The 25,574-nt window shown below is 43.1% G+C and overlaps 1 protein-coding gene across 4 annotated transcripts in view; it reads left to right on the forward strand.

The window, feature by feature from the left end:
* LOC126984699 (coatomer subunit alpha-like) overlaps positions 1-25,574 on the forward strand; it is a 52,405-nt gene that overhangs the window by 21,905 nt on the left and 4,926 nt on the right. Inside the window, exons 3-19 of one of the 4 annotated variants that reach the window (XM_050838596.1) lie at positions 7,283-7,430; positions 8,593-8,673; positions 9,324-9,531; positions 13,361-13,587; positions 17,863-18,102; positions 18,332-18,426; positions 18,904-19,042; positions 19,319-19,435; positions 19,642-19,781; positions 20,067-20,274; positions 20,477-20,656; positions 20,893-21,126; positions 21,295-21,537; positions 21,866-21,997; positions 22,124-22,271; positions 22,515-22,744; positions 23,504-23,698. In XM_050838596.1, the coding sequence (XP_050694553.1) occupies positions 7,283-7,430; positions 8,593-8,673; positions 9,324-9,531; positions 13,361-13,587; positions 17,863-18,102; positions 18,332-18,426; positions 18,904-19,042; positions 19,319-19,435; positions 19,642-19,781; positions 20,067-20,274; positions 20,477-20,656; positions 20,893-21,126; positions 21,295-21,537; positions 21,866-21,997; positions 22,124-22,271; positions 22,515-22,744; positions 23,504-23,698 (2,965 nt within the window). The remainder of the gene's footprint in view (positions 1-7,282; positions 7,431-8,592; positions 8,674-9,323; positions 9,532-13,360; positions 13,588-17,862; positions 18,103-18,331; positions 18,427-18,903; positions 19,043-19,318; positions 19,436-19,641; positions 19,782-20,066; positions 20,275-20,476; positions 20,657-20,892; positions 21,127-21,294; positions 21,538-21,865; positions 21,998-22,123; positions 22,272-22,514; positions 22,745-23,503; positions 23,699-25,574) is intronic. The other 3 variants (XM_050838608.1, XM_050838604.1, XM_050838619.1) reach the window with 3 other exon arrangements.

Consider the following 25,574-nt stretch of genomic DNA (forward strand, 5'->3'; position numbering starts at 1 on the left):
CTTTCACCCACCCCTGTCAAATCCTCCCTTGCCCCATCATACATAACTAAACCCTACCCTGTCATACTTATCCTGCCCTACTCCTTCCATGTCCATTGCTGCCCTACTCTGGTCTGCTTTGCCTAACACTATCCTATCCTGCCCTGTCCCCTACTCCTCTTGCGGGTTCCTCAACTATAATTATAACTCCGTTCATTGTGTTCCGAGAAGTCTACCTCTCCCTCCCACGCGTCTCCGGCCGGTTGGTGGGTTGGTTGCTTTCACTCTTGTTACCGTGAATTCACTGCCACGCGCGCTCCCCCTCCCCCTGCCTCCACCTTGCGTTGACTGTTCTTGCTCTTGCAACAACGCTTCAATAACTGTCTCGACTGTCTGTCTAGTGCCTGTGCTGCTTGTCGTGCCGCGGGTTCAAGCGTCATGCATGGACGGGAAAAGTTTACTTGCATGCACGATCGCTGCTTTGTGATGGCATTGCCTTTAGCAGCACCACCAGTACGGCCGCTTAGAGCACGTAAGCACATTACCGAGGCTGGTCACGAATACTGCATGCAAGGCCGGACACACACACACACACACACACACACACACACACACAAACAAACGTGCGCTCTCCCGCCGCGACCCAGTGTGTGTGTGTGTGTACTGCGTCACGAAACAGTTTCCCCCAGTCCCGTTAGTATCCTTACCCCCCCCCCCTCTCTCTCTCTCTCTCTCTCTCTCTCTCTCTCTCTCTCTCTCTCTCTCTCTCTCTCTAAATCTTTCGTTATTTCCGTACTGCTCTCTATCTCCCCGTGCTTATTTTTTTCCTTCGTCTCCTCCTCCTCCTCAATCAGGAAGACACATTAGGAGATAATGATGATGTTTACGATTAATGGAATCCGAAGAAGAAAAAAATCTGGAGTGGAAATGAAGAGCTGGAAGATGCAAGAGCAGGGCAGATGATGGTAAGGGGGAGGTGAGGTAAGAGGGTCGGTGCAGCAGAGGCAACCAAGGGACTTTATACACTTTCACTCTCCCTCAAGTCTAGCCAGCTGCTCGACCTTCCTCCTCCTCCTCCTCCTCCTCTTCCTCACTTCTTTTCATTCCTCTTTTCTTCACCAGCTTCCCCACCTCACCTCATCATCTTCCTCCGGTAATTCTCCCTTATCTTTTTTTTTCTTTCATTCATTGTAGTTTTATATGTTTCCCCTCCATCTTTTCCTTCCCTCCTTTCTTCCTTCCTTCCTTTCTTTATTTCCATTTTTCAGTCCTTCCTTTGTTTATTTCTATTTCCCCTTTTCCCTTCCTTCCTTCCTGCACTCCTTCCTTCCTTCCTTCCTCCCACCCTCCATAGGTTTCTCATTTCTCGACCCGTTTTATTTAATCTTTCCTCCCTCTCTCCCTCCCTCCTCCTCCTCCCTCCCTGACAGATTCGGTCGTAATTCATTGGCTGGGGGTCTGACGTTCATTATCAAGATGGCCACACAGAGAGAGAGAGAGAGAGAGAGAGAGAGAGAGAGAGAGAGAGAGAGAGAGAGAGAGAGAGAGAGAGAATAATGGACGGAAGAGAAGACTGGAGGAGGGCAAGGTGTGAGGGAGGGAGGGAGAGAAGAGGTGAGGGAGTGCTTGGAGGTGAAATATCAAGCTCATTGCCTCCTCCTCCTCCTCCTCCGGTTCACCTTGGCGCCCCTCCTTACCATGTCGTTATCCTCCTTCTCTCTCTCTCTCTCTCTCTCTCTCTCTCTCTCTCTCTCTCTCTCTCTCCTAGCAACGAATACAAGTCAGTAGGCTCACTTATTTCCTCCATTTCCCTCCATTCTCATCCCTTCCTTCCTTTTCTTCTTTTACTTCCTTTCTTTCTTCCTTGCCATCCATTCTTCTTTCCTTCCTTGTCTTCCTTCCTTTACTTATTTCCCTGCCTTCCTTTCCTCTTTTCCTTCCTCCTTTCCTTCCTTCCTTTCCTTTCTGCATTCCTCTTTCTTCCTTCACTTCTTTCCTTGCCTTCGTTTCCTCTTTTCCTTCCCTCTTTCCTTCCTGCGTGCCTTCCTTGCAATGGACTTGGTGTTGAAACATTTTGTAGTTGCATGTCTACATTCTTCCTTCCTTCCTTACCTCTCATCCGTTGTTACATTACTATTTTCCCTTTCTTCTCCCTGAGGCTGCTGTTACACGGGGGTGGCGGTCAGCCGGGTGGTGGAGGGGGTGAGGTGCGGTGATGGGCGAGGGGGATGAGGCAGGTTTTGATTTCATGTCCGAGTGGGTTATGCTTGATGATGTAATTTGCTAGGTTTGTTGGGTTAGGTTTAGCAAATAAGTGAAGTTTAGGCAAAGTGAGGGATGTGGGCCTATCTATCTATCCACATAACAGGTTTTCTTAAGTTGGTGCTTCAGTACCCCCCAAGGAATACCGTAACGGGTTCATAGGGGGTATCCAAGTATGTATTTAAAGAGGTAAAACAATAGGCTGACCTCTCTTTCGGCCACCTCTTTTGATTCTTTTTTAGGAGCAGCGAGTAGCGGGCTTTTTTTTATTATTTCCTTTTTTTTGTGCCCTTGAGCTGTCTCCTTTGTTGTAAAAAAAACAACTGTATGGTAATCGTAGCTGATGGGCGACCAAAAACATTTTATAAGAAGAAAGGATAACAGGTTGACGGGCGGGGTGGGGGGGGGAGCACGGGGGTATCGTGGCCCCCCAAAATTAAAACAATCACGCACGCAGAGAGAGAGAGAGAGAGAGAGAGAGAGGACAAGATGGAGGAGGAAGTGGAGGAGACCTTTCATGACTCCCGCTTGTGTTCCTTCCGTCATGTCCTGCCACTCGCTCGGGACCTTTACTGTTCCCCTGATGTCCCCCTGGCGCCCCCTCCTCTTCCTCCTCCTCCTCTTCAGTACCCTTGGTGACAGCCCTGAACACTTTTCCCACTTATTCCTGCTACGATAGTGTCTCCTCCTTCTTCTCTTCCTCCTCCTCCTCTTTAGTAGTCTTGGTGACAGCCCTGAACACTTTTCCCACTTATTCCTGCTACGATAGTGTCTCCTCCTTCTTCTCTTCCTCCTCCTCCTCTTCAGTACCCTTGGTGGCAGCCCTGAACACTTTTCCCACTTATTCCTGCTACGATAGTGTCTCCTTCTTCTCTTCCTCCTCCTCTTTCCGCGTTGGGTCTGGTGTCAGTAATGTTAAATTAGTATCGAATCGTTTTACTTCCGCGTGTTGCCTTCAAAAAAAGTATTCCTTGGTTATGAACTTTTGTGTCCCCGCCTCCACTCCATCCATTCCCCCTCACCTCCTCCTCCTCCTTCTCCTTCTTCTCCTCCTCCTCCTCCATCACGTATTTCCATGTTGTTTTTTTCCTTCCCCTCGTGTCTCGTCATGCTCTCCTTTTTTTTTTCTTTTTATCTCCGTACCTCCCTCTGATGGCTCGTGTTGTTCCTCCTCCTCCAGCACCTCCTCCTCCAGCACCTTCAGTCTTGATTATTGTTGTCGCCTTACGCCTTTTTCCCATATGTAACTTTACTCCTCTCCTTCGTCGCCCACTTTCTCCTTTTCCTCCTTTTCGTTGTTTATTTTTTAATCCTCGTTTCATTTTAGTGTGAAGGGACAGTCGAGTTTCGTTTTGTTTGTTTATTCCTTGTACCAAACTCCCCCCCCCCCCCCTCTCTCTCTCTCTCTCTCTCTCTCTCTCTCTCTCTCTCTCTCTCTCTCTCTCTCTCTCTCTCTCTCTCTCTCTCTCTCTCTCTCTCTCTCTCCAGCATCCATATCTTTGGAATACCGTTACGAGCTCTTTCATCCCCACCTCCCTATCCTTACCCTTCCTTCTCCCCTCCCCCCTCCCCCCATACTCACCTGTCCCCCACCTTGCCCTCGCCTCTCTTCCCTGCCCCTCACTCTCTTCCTCCCCCCCCCAGATCTTCTTGACTTGCTTCTCTTCTTTGTCTTTCCATGTATATATATTTTTTCCTCTTCACTCTGCTCCTTGAAAATAGAGATTATCTCTCTCTCTCTCTCTCTCTCTCTCTCTCTCTCTCTCTCTCTCTCTCTCTCTCTCTCTCTCTCTCTCTCTCTCTCTCTCTGTGAGGTAAGGTGGGGTTGAGTGTACAGGAGCTGCCTTGTATAGGCCAACTGGTCTCTTGCAGACTCCTTACGTTCTTATGTTCTCTCTCTCTCTCTCTCTCTCTCTCTCTCTCTCTCTCTCTCTCTCTCTCTCTCTCTCTCTCTCTCTCTCTCTCTCTCTCACCTGGCGTGGGTGTGTCTAGGTAATTACGGACAGGTGGATGCGGTTTTAGGGGCGTGACAATTGATGTAACACGTGACCGTAAAGTTCTGGTGTTTCCTTCATGGCCAGTTAAGATCGTAACGAGGGTCTTTGCCGCTTGTCTCAGTCAGTCAGTCAGTCAGTCAGGAGGTTAAATAAAGCCCGTATTTTAAACGTATCACTACCTCATTTTTCTTGCCTATTTGAAAAGCCTCTCGTAAATGTTGCTGGGATTTTCATGGACTTTAGTGATCGTAGTGATAGTTTTACACCGCCTCTGCCAACAAGGGCCTTAACCATTCGTCTTCTTCAGTCAGACAGTCAGCCAGGAGGTTAAAATAGATAATTAATAGATAATCTCTCATTTTTGTTTTTTTTACATATTTTTCTTCCTCCATTTCTTCCACTACCCCCCTCTCTCTCCCCTCAGTGGATAATTATATACATACAGCCAGGCCTATACTTTGAGGCACCAACGTTGCCAGATTGTTGTACACAGCCTCTTATATTTACCGACTTCCGACCCAAAATCTGTCTTCTTGTCCCCAATAACGATATTCATCTATATTTATCGATAAAATAGTTAAAGCCCGTATTTTTAAACGTATTAGCGCCACATCTTGCCTGTTTTGTAATTCTATTGAGTTTTACACGGCCTTTGCACCATGAACGGGAGAATAACGCAGGAAATGCCGGGTAATCTTCTCTATGGCCTTGTTAATAGCCTTAATGGGGGCCTGGTATGTTTATAAGAAATTCATGGACTGTTTAGTGATTCTAGTGATAGTTTTACACTGCCTCTGTCTGCACCATGAACGGAAAAATAACGCACCAAAACCCGGTAATCTTCTCTGTGGCCTTGTTAATAGCCATAATGGGGGCCTGGTATGTTTATAAGAAATATAGACTGTTTAGTGATCCTAGTGATAGTTTTACATGGCCTCTGTCTGTACCATGAACGGAAAAATTACGCACCAAAACCCGGTAATCTTCTCTGTGGCCTTGTTAATAGCCATAATGGGGGCCTGGTATGTTTATAAGAAATATAGACTGTTTAGTGATCCTAGTGATAGTTTTACATGGCCTCTGTCTGTACCATGAACGGAAAAATAACGCACCAAAACCCGGTAATCTTCTATGTGGCCTTGTTAATAGCCATAATGGGGGCCCGGTACGTGTAAGAATAAGGACTTGCTAGTAAAGTATTAGGTTAGTATTCGTGTAAGTCTTTCTGTTAGTCATGATTACTTGTATTGAAAGATGTTACGGTTGAGGTTTGTGTTGTAAGTAGTTTATCTTTTGAGTGAAGGAAATTTATTCGTTCCCAGTTGCCTTCGTTTATGTAGGATTATGTTTAGTCTAGTGGGTTTAGTTGGAGGAGGAAGAGATGGAGGTGGAGGAGGAGGAGGAGGAGCAGGTTTTTGTATATACCTGTGGAAGGAGGAGGCAGCAGTTGTTGGCCTTGGCACCTCCGCCGCCCCCCCTCCCCTACACCTCACGCACCCCTGACACACACACACACACACACACACACACACACACACCAAGCGCAACACACACTTATTTTTCATTGTATCTGATATCATCTTAATTTAATAGTTTTCAGAAGCTGTTGCCTCCTCCTCCTCCTCCTTCCTAATCCTCTTCCTCCAGATTAATGATGATCCGCAATGGTTAGGGCTATCATTTTCATCTGTTGTTCCTGTTATTGATTTTTTGACCATTTTCTGTTGCTGGAGTTTCCCGTTATTGAAACCCATGAAGCTGGATATTGTTTTACTATTACTACTACTACTACTACTACTACTACTTCTATTATTGCTACTACATTCATTGTGATTACAGGGAATTGAGTTTTATAATGGTTGAAGGAGATATGTGTATTTTTTTTATTAAAGTGGTTTGTATGCATGAGTATAATCGAATAAAAAATGATAAGCTTCTATATAGTTAAGATTGCTGCATGTGTGTGTGTGTGTGTGTGTGTGTTACCCTGTGTCCTTGGAGGGTTCTTCTGTATACGTAACTCTTTATGTAAGCAGACCTACTGAATGAACATTAGTGTGAAGAGAGGTGGAAGGAAAAAAAAATCACTAGCAAATCAATAGTTCTTCCTCGTTAATGCCAAACTACTTTTTATCCTCCTCCTCCTCTTTTTTCCATCTCCTCTCACCTCCCTTTATCATCATTTTCTAATTTTTTTTTAAATTCTTGCTCTAATGGGATCACTCTTTTCTACCCATAACTTAAATATGGAGAGCTAAGATACAGACTTAGATAGATAGGTAGATAGATAGATAGACAGACAGATGGATGGTTACAGATGACGGAGTAACATCGATACATAGGGAGAGAGACGGACCAGTTTAGATAGCTAGAGAAAATGATAAATATACAGGTAAGAATATAGACATAGATGGAAAAATAGACATAGAGATAGATAGATTGGGCCTCCCTTCCCCATAAAAAGTGCTGGATCATTGGTTTTGCCACCTAACACTTGTCATTGTCTTACTCTTGTTGTGGAGAGAGAGGGGGTGGGTGGGTGGGGGGAGGTTAAGATTTTTTTGTTTCCATTTTTTTTCTTCCGATGTGACGCAAGGAGGCAAGGGCTCGGTTTAGGAATTGTATGCTACGGGGAGGAGGAGGAAGAGGAGGGAGCATGAAGTGGTGGGTGTGGTCTTCCTCCTAGTCCCCTACTTCCCTTCCTCTAATTCCCTCGCTCACCCCTTTTCCTCCTCCTCCCTTTCCCTTTCCTCCCTCTCCTTTCCATACATCAGTTGTTTCTTTTTATAATATCTTTTTGCATGTGTGGTTTTGTTTAACCTTAATTCTTTATATATTATTACTTTTATTATTATTATTAGGGATTTACTTTGTCATGCCGTTTTATTGATTGAAGGCATGGTATGTTTATATAATCCTCTCAATTACTGGGTTAAAGCATCAGACCTTTCTCCAGTGTGATGTCCTCTTACTGTCCTACCTTCCTCTCTCCTTTTCACTCACCTTTTTGACTCACCTCCTCTCTCTCCCTCTCGCCCTTCCAGTCTTCACAGCGGCATCATCCAGCTTTGGGACTATCGGATGTGCACGCTGGTGGACAAGTTTGACGAGCATGAGGGTCCTGTCCGTGCCGTGTGCTTCCACCAGCAGCAGCCTCTCTTCGTGTCCGGTGGGGACGACTACAAAATCAAGGTGAGGGGAGCATGTAATTGAAGTGACATTTCGATATTATATGACATTCCAGAAATTTTTGATGACATTTATCTCCTTTATGCCATTATTATGACATGTGGCCCAAGTTTATTTTAGCTTGATATGTTGTTATCCACATGGCTGTATATTATTATTTTATTTCATGAGACTGAGTATGTCACAAGGTATATTCACTGATTTGTTTACGCTGTTGCAATTAGTATTCATCAGATGAATATGTGATGTGGAAATGAGCTATATAAAAGGTGCATCTGGCGTCTCAAGATGGCATGAAAAATGTAATGAAAATGTGTATGAGAGTTTTGGTATAGGTATAACAGTGATGTGAGTGAGTTGAGGAATAGTTCAATGGATGAAATATGGCATTCTGAGATGGTTGAAACATGTGATGAAAATTAATGAGGATGTCTTATGTGAGCAGAGGGTATGAGGAAAGGATAGAAAGAGGATGCCAGGGGAAGACCATCAGTAAGGTAAAGTTGGATGCATATGCTAAAGCTCTACATGCTCTTGGTGCTCATATGTCACATTGGCCCTTGAGCCAGTGGTGGGAAATACCCATTACCCCGGGACACAGGGCTAATGTAAAATCTAGGTTACCACAGTTACCTGCCTTTCCTGATACCTGTTTATCGACCAGCCTGACTGGGAGGATAAACAGCTGGGTGGGCACTATGCCGACTTCCCAGGCCTGTGGATTAGTAGCTAGGCATGCTAACCACTTCACCATGGAGGTGCACAGAGGCCATTAATGAAATGGATCAATTGAGTGAAAGGGTATTGAAGAGAGATTTGGTAGGCAAGGGATTGAGTGTGCTGAGAGGGAGTGATGGAACAGGGAAGGTTGGAGACTTCTTCTGTGACGAGTTTCTTGAGGGAAGATGCTGTATAGGGGATGGGAGTCTCAAGATATAGATGATTAGATAGAAGTTTGTTTTATACCTGAGCGTAATTTTCATTGTTAGCTTTTTTTCTAATGAGTTTTAAAGTGGATGGTGCACTCGTAATGCAAACATACAGTAATTGATTAACATCATTTGCATAATAGGCATATGTAATTCACTCATGGCCTGATCATGAGTTGGACTTGTCATCACCAGCAAGAGCAATTACCCTTAATTTTAGTGTTGTTGGCTTCCAGGTGTGGAACTACAAGTTACGGAGGTGCCTTTTCACCCTGTCGGGTCACCTGGATTACATCCGTACCACTGAGTTCCACCAGGTGAGTCGTCCACTTTCATCTGTCTCCCCCTCTTCTGCTTACCATAATTGTCTGCTAATTCCCAGACATTATTCTCTGTCCTTTCATGTCGTGGAGGATCTTATAGTTGTTACACTTTTGATTCATTGGTTTGAGGTAAAAGTTATGAAAAAAAGAATGTATCCAGTTTTATTTTATAACTGAATGTATCAGGCTCTGTTAATGTCCAAACTGGCTCTTGCTGTTTTGAAACTTTATTTTTCATATAGTATAAAACAGCAATATTTTTCCTTGGTTAGTCCCTATTATAACATGAATTGCATGAATATGGCTCTAGTTCAGACATGCAAAAAGGACAAACATCCATATGCTCACTCTTTTAATTTAATGCCTCTAAAGTTGTCAGGCTTATCAGGCAAATAGTCATTTCATTGTTTTGTTTCATATCATAAACTGACCAATAGCATGTTAGGAATTGAGTTTTATGAAGAAAGAAAAATCACATCACCAGGGACAATTCTGTATGGCTTTATCTTAGGGAGACACAGCCTTCCTGTCTCCCTCCATTAGTTGTTGGGCTGCTCTACTGAGAACTTGGTCAATATGTATTTAATTTGTGATGATATGTCTTAAAACTAATAAATCCAATGCTCTTCCCTTCTGCTCATCAGGAGTACCCATGGATCCTCTCAGCCTCAGACGACCAGACCATCCGCATCTGGAACTGGCAGAGTCGCTCCTGCGTGGCCATTCTTACTGGCCACAACCACTACGTGATGTGTGCACGTTTCCACCCTTCCCAGGACCTTGTTGTATCTGCCTCCCTTGATCTGACAGTTCGTGTGTGGGACATCTCAGGTATTCCCGGCAAACCTGGAGGTAGGCACTACTCTGGCTGGTACCCAAGACCTGTACAGTATCAGATGTCCTCTCTCTCTTCTCTTCCCCACCTTGAGCTTTGGTCTCTTCCACTTTTACTCTCATCCTTTCTCTTCCCTCATATATTGGTCTTCCCTTATACACTCGTTTCTTCACTCACTCAATTCATAACATGAGGCATGGATGGTGCTAAGCTCCAAGTTTCAGCATAGTTACTGCTGAAGCTTTCAGTTTGCATCGTAAAACTGTTCTGTTCATTTTGTACCAAAATGCTTTTTCCATTGCTGCATAGCATTTTAGACTTTTCCATGAAGGGAGTTTTCTTCATGAATTGTTTACCAAATTCAACTGTGCAAGACGTAACATGAATCAATGCTATCATGAATGTACACTACATAGTGAAACCTCATTAAAACAGACTAACCGAGGAAGCCAAATCATTGAAGTCCAAAAGAAATAATAATATGCAAAAGCTATAAAGTAAGCACTTCAGTGATGAATGCATGACGTGTCTTGAAGGAATGAATCTACAGGCATTATCTGCAATAATATCTCCCAAATGCTGCATGGGGCAGTAAGCATACCTTACCATCTTGCTACTCTGAGGAAGTGTCGTAGTGCCTATAAGAACTTAATGTTTAGATGTATGTGATTGGGATTATTTTTATCTGTATTAAACATACTTTGGTTCATTATGAAAGTTTCTGCAAGGGCAGGCAAGTCTGATTGTATGTTAGATGCTCACCTGATGGATGTGCACTTTTTTGTCAGTTCAGTTTTGGTGTGCACATCTAATGGAGACCTTGTGCACTTCACTGATGGTAGCACCCTGCAAATGTACTGATTTTTGTTTAGTCTACCATCTGCCTGCACATACTATGGTGCTTTTTTTTTTTCATGTAAGCTGGCTATGCACCAACCAACCCTGCGTTCATGTGAACACATGTGCCTCATAGCGCCTTCCTCTTTGTAGTGCTGAACCAAGAGGCTGCTGTCCTGTGCATATGGAGACAGTGTTATTGTCTCACAGCCCCTGCATCTCATAGTGCCTTAATGAAGAGCTGTGATGCATTGTCCAAAATTCTGGCTGGATCAGGAAAGCAATGCAGTAAAGTGGGCAGCCAAGTTTACTAATAACCTAAATGTTAGGTAACCGATGCTGTACTGGCTGCAGGCTAAACAATTAGTTTATTGATATTATACAATCTTTTGGGGAGGTACAAAGAAGCATGTGATGTACCTAATGTGTTTATTTCCATGAAAAATTAAAATGTAAAATTTAATGTCTTGGAATCTTATATGTTGGGTTTGAGCCCCCATTCACCCTATTTCATGATAAATTTGAGGCAATTAATTGCTACATGAATTAAGTCCCTTTCTCCTTTGATAATTGTCGTATTGGATCTCAGAAGTTGTATGGAAAACTACTCTCTTCCTACTGTGTTCCAAGACTGTGGTATTAAGACCAGGGGCAACATTGTTCTGCTGGGAAAAAAATTGATATAATTTTCCCTCCCTCCCATGGAAAAGGAAAGTAATAATAATGTTGGATTTAGGGGCATGCATACTTACAGGCCCTTCTCTGAGCTGAGTGAGCTATCTCTGTGACTTCATCCTTGGTCTCTCTCTGGTTCTCCTGATAAATTCCTTGCTGTACAGGTCACCCATGTCTGGCTGTAGTAGACTGGAGGTGGAGCCTTTTATTAATCCCTGGGTCTTGGTGGTGCAGGAGTCTGGGGTAGAGGTGCCCCATGTTATTGGGGAGGAGGAGGTGTCATTGGTGATGGTGGGTGAGGAAGCCAGTCTCTGCGGGTACCAGCGTGAGTAGTGCCTGTAATGCTAGTACAATTTTTCTACTCTGCATGTTTCTGGGTAATGTGTTGCTACATCTTTCTAGTTATTTTGCTTTGTTTGTTTTGCATGTTAAGGATAGAAGCTGTTACTGCTTTGGGAAATGCTCTTTTTGTTTGCTTGTACATGACACCTTTGTATGTTTTATTTTTTTCATATTCAGTTCTACAGTTATGCCAGGAATGTTTTGAATCCTTAAAATATTATAGTCAAATGAACACCTCACTGCATTATGCAGAGCATATCTGGATAGTCTTGGCAAAATGCTGCCCATATCAACTCCTGTGTGTAATGGTGTTGAATGCATGATTGATGATCTGCTTCCTAAAGATGGGTGATGGGGCCCACAGAGCCAGAACCACTCTGGCTGGCACATCCCCCATCTTTGGAGCTTCCCAGTCTGTGCAGTGTTTTTCTTGATTGATGTTTTACATGTTTCTTCTGTTGTTTTGTTGTACAGGTTTGTTTTGTTTGTTATTGTTTATTTCATAATAATTTTTCATTTCTGTCTATGAATGTTACCATAAATACAATGCAGCAAAATTTAATTCTTTTGGCAGTAAGAACCCTCATTCTATTGATACTCGATATGCTTATAGTCAAACCTGGGCACTTTCGCACCTCGGTCAGGACCTCCGCTCCTCCGCACCTGCGGACCGCCAAACGAGGTGCGGAAGCCCGGAAGTGCGGAAAGTTTTCAAAGGTGCCGAAGTAACAGGTGTGGACAGGCGAAATTTTGGGTCCAGACTTCCGCACCTGAGATTTTCAAGGATAAAAAAACAAAGACGACAAACAGTCCGCGGCATTACTTTCGCACGTTTTGGCGGGCTATGTGCTACCAGCTGATCACTGTGTCAAGTTTCTTTTTCTTTTCAGAATCTTTTGACTTTTAGTGATTCACTGCGATTGTTTAGTGTTTAGTGTTTACAAATAAACATGGACAGATACGTGAAAAGAGGTGATAGTGACAGGAGCAGGAGTGTGTCTGGGGATAGTAACGTCAATAGTGTGAGCTACAGAATCAGCACGCCTGCACCGTCAGCCTCCAGAACCCCTACGCCGCTGGTGACGTCAGACATTTCCTTGTCTGACATGGAGCTGGACCCCTCCCAGTGTAATGCCAAAATTTGATTAAGAATGGGAAAATGTAAATTAGGGAGGAATAAGTAGTTTTAAGTATTATAAGTAGATATAAGTGCCGCCAGAGAGCGGACTAGTTTTTTCAGGCGTGCTTTAATAGTTTTGGGTAGAGTAGTGGAGGTGCGGAGGTCTGGTAGCAGACCGAGCAAAAATATTTTGGGCGTGGGAGTACAGGTGCGGACTACCTGCGTCCGAGGTGCGGAGGAGCGGTAGCGGACTACCCCAAATCCAGTAACGCGCCCAGCTCTGCTTCATACGTCTCCCTGCCATGTATATCTGGGGTTTCAGGAGTTTGTCAAGCATTGCCATTTCTGTATGTTATGGTCATTTATTGTTTTAAGCATCCTATCCCAGGGTGTTTTTGCATGTCAAGCTGCTGTATTATACTAAACGTGAACTATGTACCTCCTGAAGTAGATTTAAAAGTTAGTACTATAGTGTTTAAAATCATTGGGAAGTTCTGCTGCTTTCATACATTCATTAGTTTTTACACACCATAGATTTGTTTTTTGATTGCTTAGTATTTAGTAATGTATAGTCCATTCAATATTTTGGTGATTGTTTTCTTAAAATCTGAGTTTTGATTTTTGTGATCTATTACTTGATTGATTTGATGCTTTGAGTCCTGAAAGTTTGTTAAACTAATTTCTATGTTAGAGTAAATATGACGGATTCATTTTCTAATTCCATATATGAAGTTCAAATGGTTGCTTTGAGAAAATAATCAGCTTTAGTAAGCACTATACTTATTAAAGAAGCTGTAGGCCTAGGTAAGTTAGACCACACTTAGTAGGGTGACATTTGTTGCCAAGGAGTGGTGAGGAAACATCCCTTTCAGGTCTGCGTAAGAAGAATGTTTCTCCAGGCATGGGCGGACTGGTAGGCGGGAATGACCCCCACACCCGCAACCCAGAGCTTTTCAGCACTGGGGATGCCACTGTGCGCCACGTGCTGGAAGGCCATGACAGGGGAGTCAACTGGGCTGCCTTCCATCCCACTCTGCCTCTCATCATCTCGGGCTCAGATGACAGGCAGGTCAAGCTCTGGAGGATGAATGAAAGCAAGGTAAGTAATTGGCAAGCATAACATTGGTTGGTTGTGGTAATCCTCTGGGTAATGCTAGCTGAGTATGGTTGCAAAATTGCCCTGTTTATGCTCTTAGTTGAGCTTTTGAAGAATTTCATTGTAATATTAACCCTTTCCATCCATGACGCAGACGTCGGCATCACAGTATGGAAAGGGTCAAGAGGAAATGGAAGAGGATTAATCCTCTTCTAAACCTCTCAATCCTCCTCTAAATTCTTCTTAATTCTCTTCCATTTCCTCTCAAGAGGTTTAGAGGGGTCCCCTCCGCAGGGGAGGGGACACAGCCTATCGTCTTCTGCAGTTTCGGGGGTAATGACATTGGTAGAGTGGGTAACGAAGAGATATTTCGGCACTTCCGGGAATCGTTCGCCAAAGTGAGAGACTTCGGGGGGGAGGGGGGGGGGCGTTTGTGGTGTGTTGCCGAAGAGGGGGGGGGGGGGTGAGGGATGGCTTTCCAGAGCCTTAGCAGTAAACAGCAGGGTGGCGGCCCACTGTAAGCGAAATGGTTGGCTTTTCCTGGATAATTGGGACCTCTTCTATGATAAAGGCACCTTGTATGCCAAGGATGGGGTGCACCTGTCACTCCAGGGGGTGGAGGTTCTTGCAGACTCCCTCGAGCGATCACTTAGCACCCTACAGGATTTTTTAGAGTAGGCGAGGGGGAAGGGCCTGTCATCAGTGGCTATGTACCGCAGATTGGGACTAGGGGGCGCAGGAGTAATCGAAAGGATGGGCTAACGGCTTATTACACCAACAGTAGGAGTCTCAGGAACAAGATAGATCTACTGAGGGGGAAAGCATGTGTCGAGAAATTCAACATTATAGCTATCACGGAAACATGGGGGGATACTGCAAACAAAAACTTCATGTCGGAGTATGAAATAGATGGTTATCAGATGTTTCACAAAGATAGAAAGGGAAGAAGGGGAGGGGGGGTGGCACTTTATGTTAGAGACACATTTGAATATTCCGCTAACAACTCTGTTCAAACAAATGGCAACTCAGAATCAGTTTGGGTGGATGTCCACAAAGGGAAAGACTAACTAATTCTAGGGGTTCTTTACAGGCCACCCAACCTGAGCAGGTAGGACACTGATATATTACTGCAAGAGGTAGGCAGGGCGAGCAGGAGCAAAAATGTCTGCATAATGGGGGATTTTAACTATAGGAATATAGATTGGGAGGTGTGGTGGGTGATCTAGAATCTGAGAATTTTCTGAAAGTAATACATGATAATTTTCTCAAGCAGGCAGTGCTTGAGCCCACCAGGGGTAACAACACCCTGGACTTGGTCTTAACTAACAACGAGAATATGATCAGCGAGCTAGATGTTGGGGGAGAATTATGTGGCAGTGATCACAAGGAAATAAGGTTTAAATTAGACTGGGCAGTGACCCATGAACTCAACCCTGTGTTGGTGCCTGACTTTAGAAGAGCTGATTATGAGGGGCTTAGAAGACACCTTGAGGAGGTAAATTGGGGAACCTTAGGGCTGGACGAGGGCCAGATCTCAGGGCTGGAACCGGAAAGACAGGGGAATCATGTAGAAATGACCTACAATAATTTAGAGTAATTGCAGAGGGTCAGAGACAGCATATCCCTTACCAAGCACGTAGGAAGGAAAATAACGACCCCAAATGGATGACCCGCAGACTCAAGCATGAGATAGGCTTGAAGAGAGGAATTTATAGGAAAATAAAGAACGGAGAAACCCACCTCAGGGGTAGGTATGTTGAGCTAACCAGGTCGGTGAAGAAGAACACCCACCTAGCAAAAAGAAATTATGAGATTAGGGTCGCCAACGAGGCCAAGAGCAATCCCAAGGGCTTCTTCAAATTGTACAGAACGAAAACAAGGGACAGAATTGGACCGTTGAAAACAAACACAGGTGAGCTCGTTGAGAATGGAGAAGATACGAGTCAAATGATGAATGACTATTTCCTCTCAGTTTTCACGCAGGAAAATCTAACAACCATTCCAGAGAGAGTTCAGGTATATGAGGGTGAAGGAAACGACAAGTTGAGGGATGTGATCATCACTGGGCAAGTAGTCCAGGATGAGATTAGTAGGTTGAAGAAAAACAAATCGCCGGGCCCAGACGAAGTATTCCCAAGGGTGCTGAAAGAGTGCAAGGAGGTCCTCAGTGGCCCGCTTACCGATATCTTTAAGATGTCGGTAAATTCTGGGTATGTGCCCAATCAATGGAAAGTAGCAAATGTGACGCCGATTTTCAAAAAGGGAGACAAGTCAGCCTCCTCAAATTATCGCCCAATTAGCTTAACATCAGTTGTAAGAAAGATGTTGGAGTCAGTTATAGCCGGGAGCATTCGGGACCATCTAGAAAAGCATTATTTAATTCATGATTCACAGCATGGATTCACAAAGGGTAGGTCTTGCCTTACTAACCTGTTGTCCTTCTACACTAAAGTAATCGAGGCGGTTGACCGAGATGAAAACTATGACATACTGTATCTAGATTTCAGTAGAGCGTTCGACAAAGTTCCCCATCACCGGCTATTACTAAAATTACAGGCTCACGGCATAGATGGGAAAGTTTTGAACTGGATCAGGGCGTGGCTTAGTGGTAGGAAGCAGAGAGTGCAAATCAATGGTAAAAAATTTGAATGGGGCAGTGTTATGAGTGGCGTCCCACAAGGGTCGGTGCTGGGTCCTCTGCTTTTTATTATCTACATCAGTGACTTGGACACAGGAATGTCAGTAAGTTCGCAGATGATACCAAGATCGGTAGAGTAATCCAATCAGACAGGGACGCTAGCGTTCTCCAGGATGAGCCTGACAGACTATATGATTGGACGGGGAAGTGGCAAATGGAATTCAATGTCGGGAAGTGTAGCATTTTGAGTGTAGGTAGGAATAACCCCTCACACAATTACTCCTTAAATGGCACTCCTCTAAGTAGGTCTGGGCGTGAGGGAGACTTGGGAGTCCTAGTGAGCGCTGACCTGCGTCAAAGGGCTCAATTCATTCAGGCTAAAAATCGGGCAAACAGAGTACTTGGTTTCATTTCAAGGAGCGTAAGCAATTGGAGAGCTGAAGTTATCCTCAAACTTTACTTAGCACTAGTTAGACTTCATCTCGATTATGCAGTTCAGTTCTGGTCCTCCTACTATAGAATGGATATCAAGATGTTAGAATCTGTACAGAGGAGGATGACAAAGATGATTCAGGGAGCGAGAAACTTGCCTTATGAAGATAGGCTGAAGCAGTTAAATCTACACTCACTAGAAAGGCGAAGGTTTCGAGGAGACTTGATCGAAGTCTATAAATGGATGAAGGGCTTTAATAAAGGGGATGTCAATAAGATTTTGATAGTAAAAGAGCCAGGTAGGACGCGTAGCAATGGTTTTAAGTTAGACAAATTCAGATTCAACAAAGACATAGGCAAGAATTGGTTCACCAATAGAGTGGTGGACGAATGGAACAGGCTTGGGGGCCATGTTGTGGGTGCCAATACCATAGATACATTCAAGAAGAGGTTGGATAAAGCCATGGATGGTAAGGTAAGGTGGGGTTGAGTGTACAGGAGCTGCCTTGTATAGGCCAACCGGTCTCTTGCAGACTCCTTACGTTCTTATGTTCTTGTGTTTTTAAGAGGATTAAGAGAAAATGGAAGAGGATTAAGAGGTTTAGAAGAGGACTAACCCTTTCCATACGGTGTCGCCGTCGCCAGAGTGAAGGGGTTAACACTGAAGATCATAATGTTTTGATTTTATTAAATGTTTATCCTTGCAGAATGAAGCTGTATATTCTAAGGAATATGTTTCACAGTCATATTTGCCAGTTTTATCAGATTTTATCAGAGGGGGATGAACCACTCCTGTTGGATTCCAGCAACTGCAAGCACTCATAGTCTTTGTCTGACCACCTCCCAGATACTTTCAGTTCCTGCTAGAAGCACTCATGATTTGCACTCAAAGCACAGGGAGGTTTTTCAATGTCATCACTCTGATGAGTCATTGAGTCAGTTTATATTAGTGTTGAAAAAGTTATCAGCATAAGATAGTCAATCACCTGAGGATGCTCTCCTATGTCTTTGGTGACTTATGTCAATCAGATTTTTAGATATTTTGGTAATGGATGGACAGACATTGGCAAAAACATAATTACCCTCTGTATAGGTGAGCTATAATAAATGGTGGGAGCTCTTTATTACATTCAGGACAGAAACGTGTATGGATATGGGTATTAATTACCTAAATCTATGAAAATTTCATTGTCATATAATTTTACCAGGCCTGGGAGGTGGACTCTTGCCGTGGACACTACAACAATGTGTCGTGTGTCATGTTCCATCCAAGGCAGGAACTGATCCTCTCCAACTCAGAAGATAAGTCCATCAGAGTCTGGGACATGGGCAAGCGCATCTGCCTCCACACCCACCGACGCGAGCATGACCGCTTCTGGGTCCTGGCTGCTCACCCTACTCTCAATCTCTTTGCTGCTGGCCATGACAGTGGAATGATAATCTTCAAGGTACACTACATAGTCAGGGGGATAGCATCCTACTGTACTCTAGTTGAACTTGTATATATTTATTATTTTTTATGGTTTATTTTTTAAAAGGTCTATATTAAGAACATGTTAATTTATGTGCAGTATTGGTTTTAGATTCTTACAAGTATGTATATTACCTTACTTTATAGGATGGCTTATTAAGGTTGTCTTTATTTCTATCCTTAATCCATAAAAATTCTTTTTACAGCTTGAGCGAGAAAGGCCAGCATACGCCCAGCACGGTAACCTCCTGTACTATGTGAAAGAACGCTTCCTTCGCCGCCTTGACCTCACTAAGAACAAGTAAGACCTGACTCTCAGCTTTCATTGTTTTATTTCTTAGGCTACCACTATTGCTACTACTATAGGCATCCTTTGTTATAGGATTGGGTTGACTGGACCACCAGCCACAGACAGAATATGCAGCTGAATGTAGGGAACTTTTATCAAGTTTTATAAACTCTTGGTAGGGAAAATTCAAGATCATATAGTGATGGTTGCCTGTACTACTACTTCTCTCTCGCTTTCTTTTTTTTTTATATGAAGTAAAGGAAGCAGCTCGAGAGCAAAAAATAAATGAGAAAAAATAAATACTACTACTACTACCACCACCATCACCACCACCACCACCACCACCACCTATGTATCTATATGATGTATATGTATGAGTAATCAGAAGATAATTAGATTGAATCATAAATCACAGATACAAGAGATAATAGGATTTATAAATACACAGCATTGTATTCTGCATGAGACTGACAGAGTCACTGTCTATAGGGATGTGGCAGTGATGCAGCTGCGTGCAGGCTCCCGCTCCCCTGTCTACAGTATGTCATTCAATCCAGCTGAGCATGCCATCCTGCTCAATACCCGCACCCACAACAACCTGGACAACAGCACCTATGACCTTTACCAGGTTAGGACTTGAACCTACCAGTGTTGCCATTTCCTCTCCTAAATTTATAATCCCTTTAACTCTTTTACTCCATGTTTTTTTTTCCCTTTTGATTATTATAGTAACTTGTAGAGCTGAATGGATTTTATATGAAATCTCTAAACTTGGGTATTTCAAGGCATAAACTTCTAAAGTATGATAAGTATCAGTTTAGGATCTCCTCCAGATTCCCACTTTCCTCTTGCTGTCCATGTGTGGAGTGCTTGCTGTGAGGGGTGACATGAGCCATTGTTTCAGATCCCTAAAGACTCAGACCCACAGAACCCTGACACTCCTGATTCCAAGCGCTCAGCTGGTCTCACTTCTGTTTGGGTGGCCAGGAACAGGTTTGCTGTCATGGATAAAAGCCATCAGGTGAGTATTATTTTAAGTAAATATTGGAGATTGAAGTAGTTAGTAGTCCTAAGTCACAATACCATATTTTTTTGTTCAGTTAGTTTGTTAAAAATTCATTATTAAATTTGTAATGTGTTCAGAATATGGAAATTTGCAATGTTTTGTTGTAGATTATTATGTTACTTTTTTAAACCAATCGCTAATGATGCTGTGTGGTTTACCAGCTGGTGATCAAGAACATGCAGAATGAGGTGACCAAGAAGGTGACAACACAGCCCTGTGATGAGATCTTTTACGCTGGCACTGGCATGCTGCTGCTGCGTGACAGTGATGGAGTCTCACTGTTTGATGTTCAGCAGAAGAGGTCAATTCTTTGTAATTTTTTTCTCGTATTTCAGGTTACTAACATCTTTAGGGGTAAAGTAAATAAAGATTAAAGAATCTAGTATTGTCAACTGTGTCTATTGTGTGTATCATGACAAACAGATTTTAAACAATAACAAATCATAATCTTAATATAAATGTGCTAGTTATTCCTCAATAGGTATTATCTGGAAGCTACAAGATGATACCTTTGAGTGGTTGTGCAGACTGCGAGGTTATACCTATGTGTGCCTGTACAAACTAATACCTGTCTGTTGCCATGCAGGGTGTTGGGAACGGCACGCATTGCCAAGTGTCGCTATGTGGTGTGGTCTGGTAACATGACCACAGTGGCACTGCTCTCCAAGCACACCATCCTCATCTGCAACCGCAAACTGGAGCGCCTGTGTTCCATCACTGAGACAAACCGTGTCAAGTCTGGCTCCTGGGATGACAGTGGAGTGTTTGTGTATACAACCAGCAACCACATCAAGGTAGGCTGCTTGTATCATTTGTTGGGAGCTATGGGTAGATAATTTGAAAACTTGAGTTACCAATATTTGCATTTTGAGTGTTATAGACATATTTGGTATTGATGTATTTAAAGAATATATAATTTCAGAAAGTTGCCTAAACAAGTGGTATCACAATTTTTTGAATACACATTACTGTATGTCTGGTCTTTCAATGCCACAGTATGCCCTGACCAATGGTGACCATGGCATCATCCGCACTCTGGAGCTGCCTGTCTATGTGACCCGAGTGTCTGGCAGCTCTGTGTACTGCCTTGACAGACAGGCCACCCCTCGGGTCCTTACCATTGACCCCACAGAATTCCGCTTCAAGTTGGCCCTTGTCCAGCGGAAATATGATGAGGTAAGTATAACTTTTTAGTTCTTCCATCCTACAGCTCACTTTCTTTTGGGTTAGTATGTATGGGGAGAACTTGTTTGCTTGAGACTCACCAATTTCTTTACTGAAGTTGTTCATTTAATTTAAATATTTCCAAGATGGCCTATCACACATCTACAAAACTTGATTTTCTGCTCACATGTTTTATATGGTATTTTTTCTATTTGGGAATTGCATCTTCCTTTTTTGTCTTGCCACAGGTTCTACAGATGGTGCGTGGAGCCAAGCTGGTGGGTCAGTCCATTATTGCTTATCTGCAGAAGAAGGGTTATCCTGAAGTGGCCCTCCACTTTGTGAAGGATGAACGCACACGATTCCTGCTTGCTCTTGAATGTGGCAATATTGATGTAGCTTTGGATGCAGCCAAGGCTCTGGATGATAAAGGCTGCTGGGAAAAACTGGCAGAACATGCCCTTCTTCATGGCAACCATCCTGTGAGTTTAACTTTTTTTTTTCTGGAGACATGAACCTTTTTCTATTTCAATTTTGGGCTTTCTTTTCTCTTTGAATTGTGTGGTGTCTTCAGATGAAGGTTCTTGTTTGTTTTCTGTCTGTGTAAGGGATACCATGTTGAGCTGCTGATGAAAGTATATGTGTTACAGGTGGTGGAATACTGCTACCAGCAGACCAAGAACTATGACAAGCTCTCCTTCCTGTACCTCATCACTGGTAATTTGGCCAAGCTGCGCCGTATGATGAAGATCAATGAGATCCGCAAAGACTATGAAGGCTGGTACACCAATGCCCTTTACCTAGGTGATGTGCCAGAGCGCACTCGGGTCTTGAAGGCCTGTGGCAAAACTTCTCTAGCCTTGCTAACAGCCACAACCCATGGATTCACACAGGTAAGAAGCCAAACTGTAATGAAGTATTAGGTTGTCAGCAGGTTGTGTAGAATATGTGTGTCATATTTATAGTTATGCTCCTTTTAAAAGCATTCAAGAACCCAACCTCCTGTCAGATTTGGTACATTTTGGGCTCATGAAAATTAAAAGTGCAGTGTACTGATTATTGTATTCATAAACACATATACACGTAAAAAAAATATATAATATTTTCCATGGTCTTTCTCGTTTGTCACACATTAATAAAACAAAATTTTAAAGTAAATTATATATAGCATCCTTCTCAAAATTTGTTGGTGTTGTAAAGTAACATGTCTGATTATTGCAGGAGGCAGAGAATCTAGCTGCCCATGTGGAGGGGGGTGTCATGTATGAACCCCTTCCTAATGCACAGCTCTTGCAGCCTCCTGTCCCAGTCTACCCAAGTGATACAGCTTGGCCCCTTCTCACAGTGGCTAAGGTGAGGCATATTTCAGGTACACCTTTATTATATAAGGCAATTGTCCTTTTCTACCTAATGTCTTCGTCATTTTTACTGTAGACATAAATCCTTCTGTATATTTTACTAATTTTGATGTACTTGCAGGGCTTCTTTGATAATGCAGTGGGCACTGGAAAGGGTGCCACTGCTGCATCAGCCATGGCTATGTCTGTTGATGACACTGGTGATATTGCTGGAGATGGATGGGGAGATGAGGATGAGGAAGAAGGGGATGTGGAGCTTGCTGTTGATGGTGAGAGAATAGCAACAAAAAAATATATTTATTGTTAAGGAAGAAGTAATATATTGAACTAAAAATATAGAAAAAACTTTGGTTGGATTCAAAGTGAAACTCTCAAACTGTATGAGGATTTTATGACCAAAATCTAGTTTCAGTTAACAACATAACCATTCCTATCTTGAGGTTCCAGGGAAGAGACATCAGGAAAGTGAAGAACAACAAAACATCTCAAAGTACTTTGTCACTGTGTTGCAGGGGGTGAGGGTGAGGGTGGTGGCTGGGAGGTGGAGGATGATCTGGACCTTCCACCTGAACTGGAAGGTATCAGTACAGCTGGTGCTGGCACTGATGGTGAGGATGGTTACTTTGTGCCACCCCCCCGCGGCCACCCACCCACCCATGGCTGGACCCAGCGTAGCCAGCTTGCCCTGGACCATGTGTTAGCTGGAGCCTTTGAGTCTGCCACACGACTTCTACATGACCAGGTGATCATTCTTCTTACTTTTTGATTAGTGTGTGTTTGCTAACTTGTATGCACCTATTCAGTAAGTGCAATCTTTGGTGAATTTAATTGACTGGAATATTATCTATTGCACAGAAAACCATCTCCCATTCTGATAACATGGGGTTGTTTATTAAATGATGTCTGGTCACATTCAAAGTCTTGTTAGTCATTATCAAGCTTTCCTGGTTACTTTATATGTGCTGGTGCACCACAGATGGGCATTGCAATAGATCCTGAACCAGGGCACCACACTTTTATAGAGCACACCTGTCTACCATACCATCTGCCTTGCCCCCAAACCAGTATTTTAAATATATAAATACAGGCTATTAGTAGTCTAAGAAAGATTAGGGTTACTCCTCACTGATGCCTGACTGAAATCCCCCCCCCCCCAGGGAAAAAAAAAACTACTATTGAAAATTGAGGTGTGATGTGAAAATAAACGGTTTGATTTTGAATATTTATTTCTGACAACAGTTTTTGTCAAAACTGCTAAGTTCCTGAGTTCTTTTTCCCTAATGATCAGTAATCAAATGGGTACACATAAACTGGTGTACATACAATAGCTCTAATACAGAATAAAGTGACAAAAAATTTTACATATTAAATTAAACTTTGTATCATTCTAACAAATAAAAGAAAAAATTAGGGAATACAGACAGCATCACATATTTTGAATTGGTCTTATTTTATATTGTCCATTTAACCATATACTCACTATTATCCATGACATCCACAGGTTGGTGTGGTGAACTTTGAACCTTACCGCTCCCTCTTCCTGTCATCCTATGCTCACTGCCGCACAAGTTACTCTGGAGCCCCAGGGATGCCTTCGCTGTTCTCCTACCCAGCACGCAACTGGCGCACTGCCACCCATAAAGATCACCTTCCAGCCTTGGGTCTTAAGCTGTCAAGTCTCATGGACAGATTAAAGGTCAGATTTATAATTTTTAAGTATTCAGTGATAACCATATGAAGATAATTCCAGAGGTGGGCGCGGTACTGAAAAATCAGTAGTGCGGTTGCGGTAGTGCGGTACATTTTCCGGAGTAGTGCGGTTGCGGTAGTGCGGTCCCATTTTTTTCTTTCCCAGTGCGGTACGCGGTGTGCGGTAGCAGTAGTCAAAATAAAAAATACTTTGGTGCCTATCCTGGCTATCCAAACAAAGGAAACATGCTTAAAATATTTTTTTTTTTGTGGTCAATACTGCAACTTTCCGAGGGAGGAGGGAAGGGACAAGGAAGGGGGAAGAGGAGAGATCAGCATCATGTGAGAGAGGAGGAAGTGGGGGGTGGGAAGGAAGGAAGGAAGGGTGGTGCGACCTTGAATAACAGCTGCAGTAGCCAGGGAGGAAAGGTAGGGAGGATATGGGGGAGTGAAGGGGAAGGGGAGGAGGGTAGGAAGGGGAGGAATTCTCCGGCATTTGAGCGAAAATGAAAGATTATTAATGCAGTCACCTCTTGATTAACACGAGTTTAAACATCACGTTATTGATTTAACACGAGTTTATATTTAAGGAGATACGATTAACTAACGCGATATTTTTTATTTAACGCGCGTTTAATCGATGACGTCACGCACAATGACGTCACGCGCACCCACGCTACTCCAGCTGCGTTTGAGAGAGTGACTCGGGCCACCCCGGGCGCCCAGACCACTCGGAACCCTCTATCAAACACTTTTGTGCACCTCTCAGTTGAGCCTCGTCGTTGCTATGGTAGCGGCGTCTCACTGGCAGCAATATGGCATCTGCTGCTCCCTCTCTAGCTGTTGTGGCAGCAAAATGGCGTCCGCTGATCTTCGTAACGACGTTTAAACAAGCATCACAAACTGTTCTGGCCGACAAGCTCCTTGCAACAGAGGATGAAAAGGAAGCTGCAGTGGTTATGGTGGCACAGGGAGGTGAAATGCAATGGAAGCACTTATATGTGTTTGTTTGGGCCGCCATATTTGCTGATGCCGTCATCACAGCATAGAGGTGCTCCACCTCTTCAAACTGGGCTACAGTGGGCGGTCCGAGTTGGCAACTTATGCTGTGGCATAACCCGTTTGAGAGGAACGTGTGTTTTTGTTGTTTCCGTGACCTTCTAATGTATTAAGAATGTGTTTTTTTAAGGTTAGAGAACAAAATCCCCAAAATAGGCAGACTTTCCCAGTGTCCAGGAACGTAGCCCCCCCTATTACTATTGTTTCTTATGGGGAAATTATGTTTAAATAATGCAATTTTAAATAACACAACATCTCCAGGAATGTAACCCTCATGTTAATCAAGAGGTGACTGTATAGGAAAGTCATGAAGGGAACAGTGTGAAACATTATTCAAACTGTCAAACATATTAATACAAAACACATCAACTGGTAATAGTGAGACATCGACTGTGGGAAAGCTCTAAGTACTGGCATCTCGGGCCTCAGCGAAGCAACCATGTGGAAATTTGAATCGAGGAGATAATAATAATAATAATAATAATAATAATAATAATAATAAATTATTATTACTATTATTATTATTATTACTATTATTATTATTATTATTATTATTATTATTATTATTATTATTATTATAATTATAATCAAACAATATTGATCTTGGCTACATTGAAAAGAGAGAGAGAGAGCGAGAGAGAGCGAGAGAGAGAGAGAGAGATTAAAAAAAAAACAGATATAGTATGTTATGCATCAAAGACAACTTTGTATGGGACATGAGTGGCGATCATGTTAGTGCTTGTACAGTCATCATCAGAGGCAGTCATGGCGCGCCGCCCTGGGTTGAGTGACGAACAGATTTACTCCAAGTTATTCGCGTTTGG

This window comes from Eriocheir sinensis, chromosome 5 (assembly GCF_024679095.1).
Source record: "Eriocheir sinensis breed Jianghai 21 chromosome 5, ASM2467909v1, whole genome shotgun sequence".
NCBI lineage: Eukaryota > Metazoa > Arthropoda > Malacostraca > Decapoda > Varunidae > Eriocheir > Eriocheir sinensis.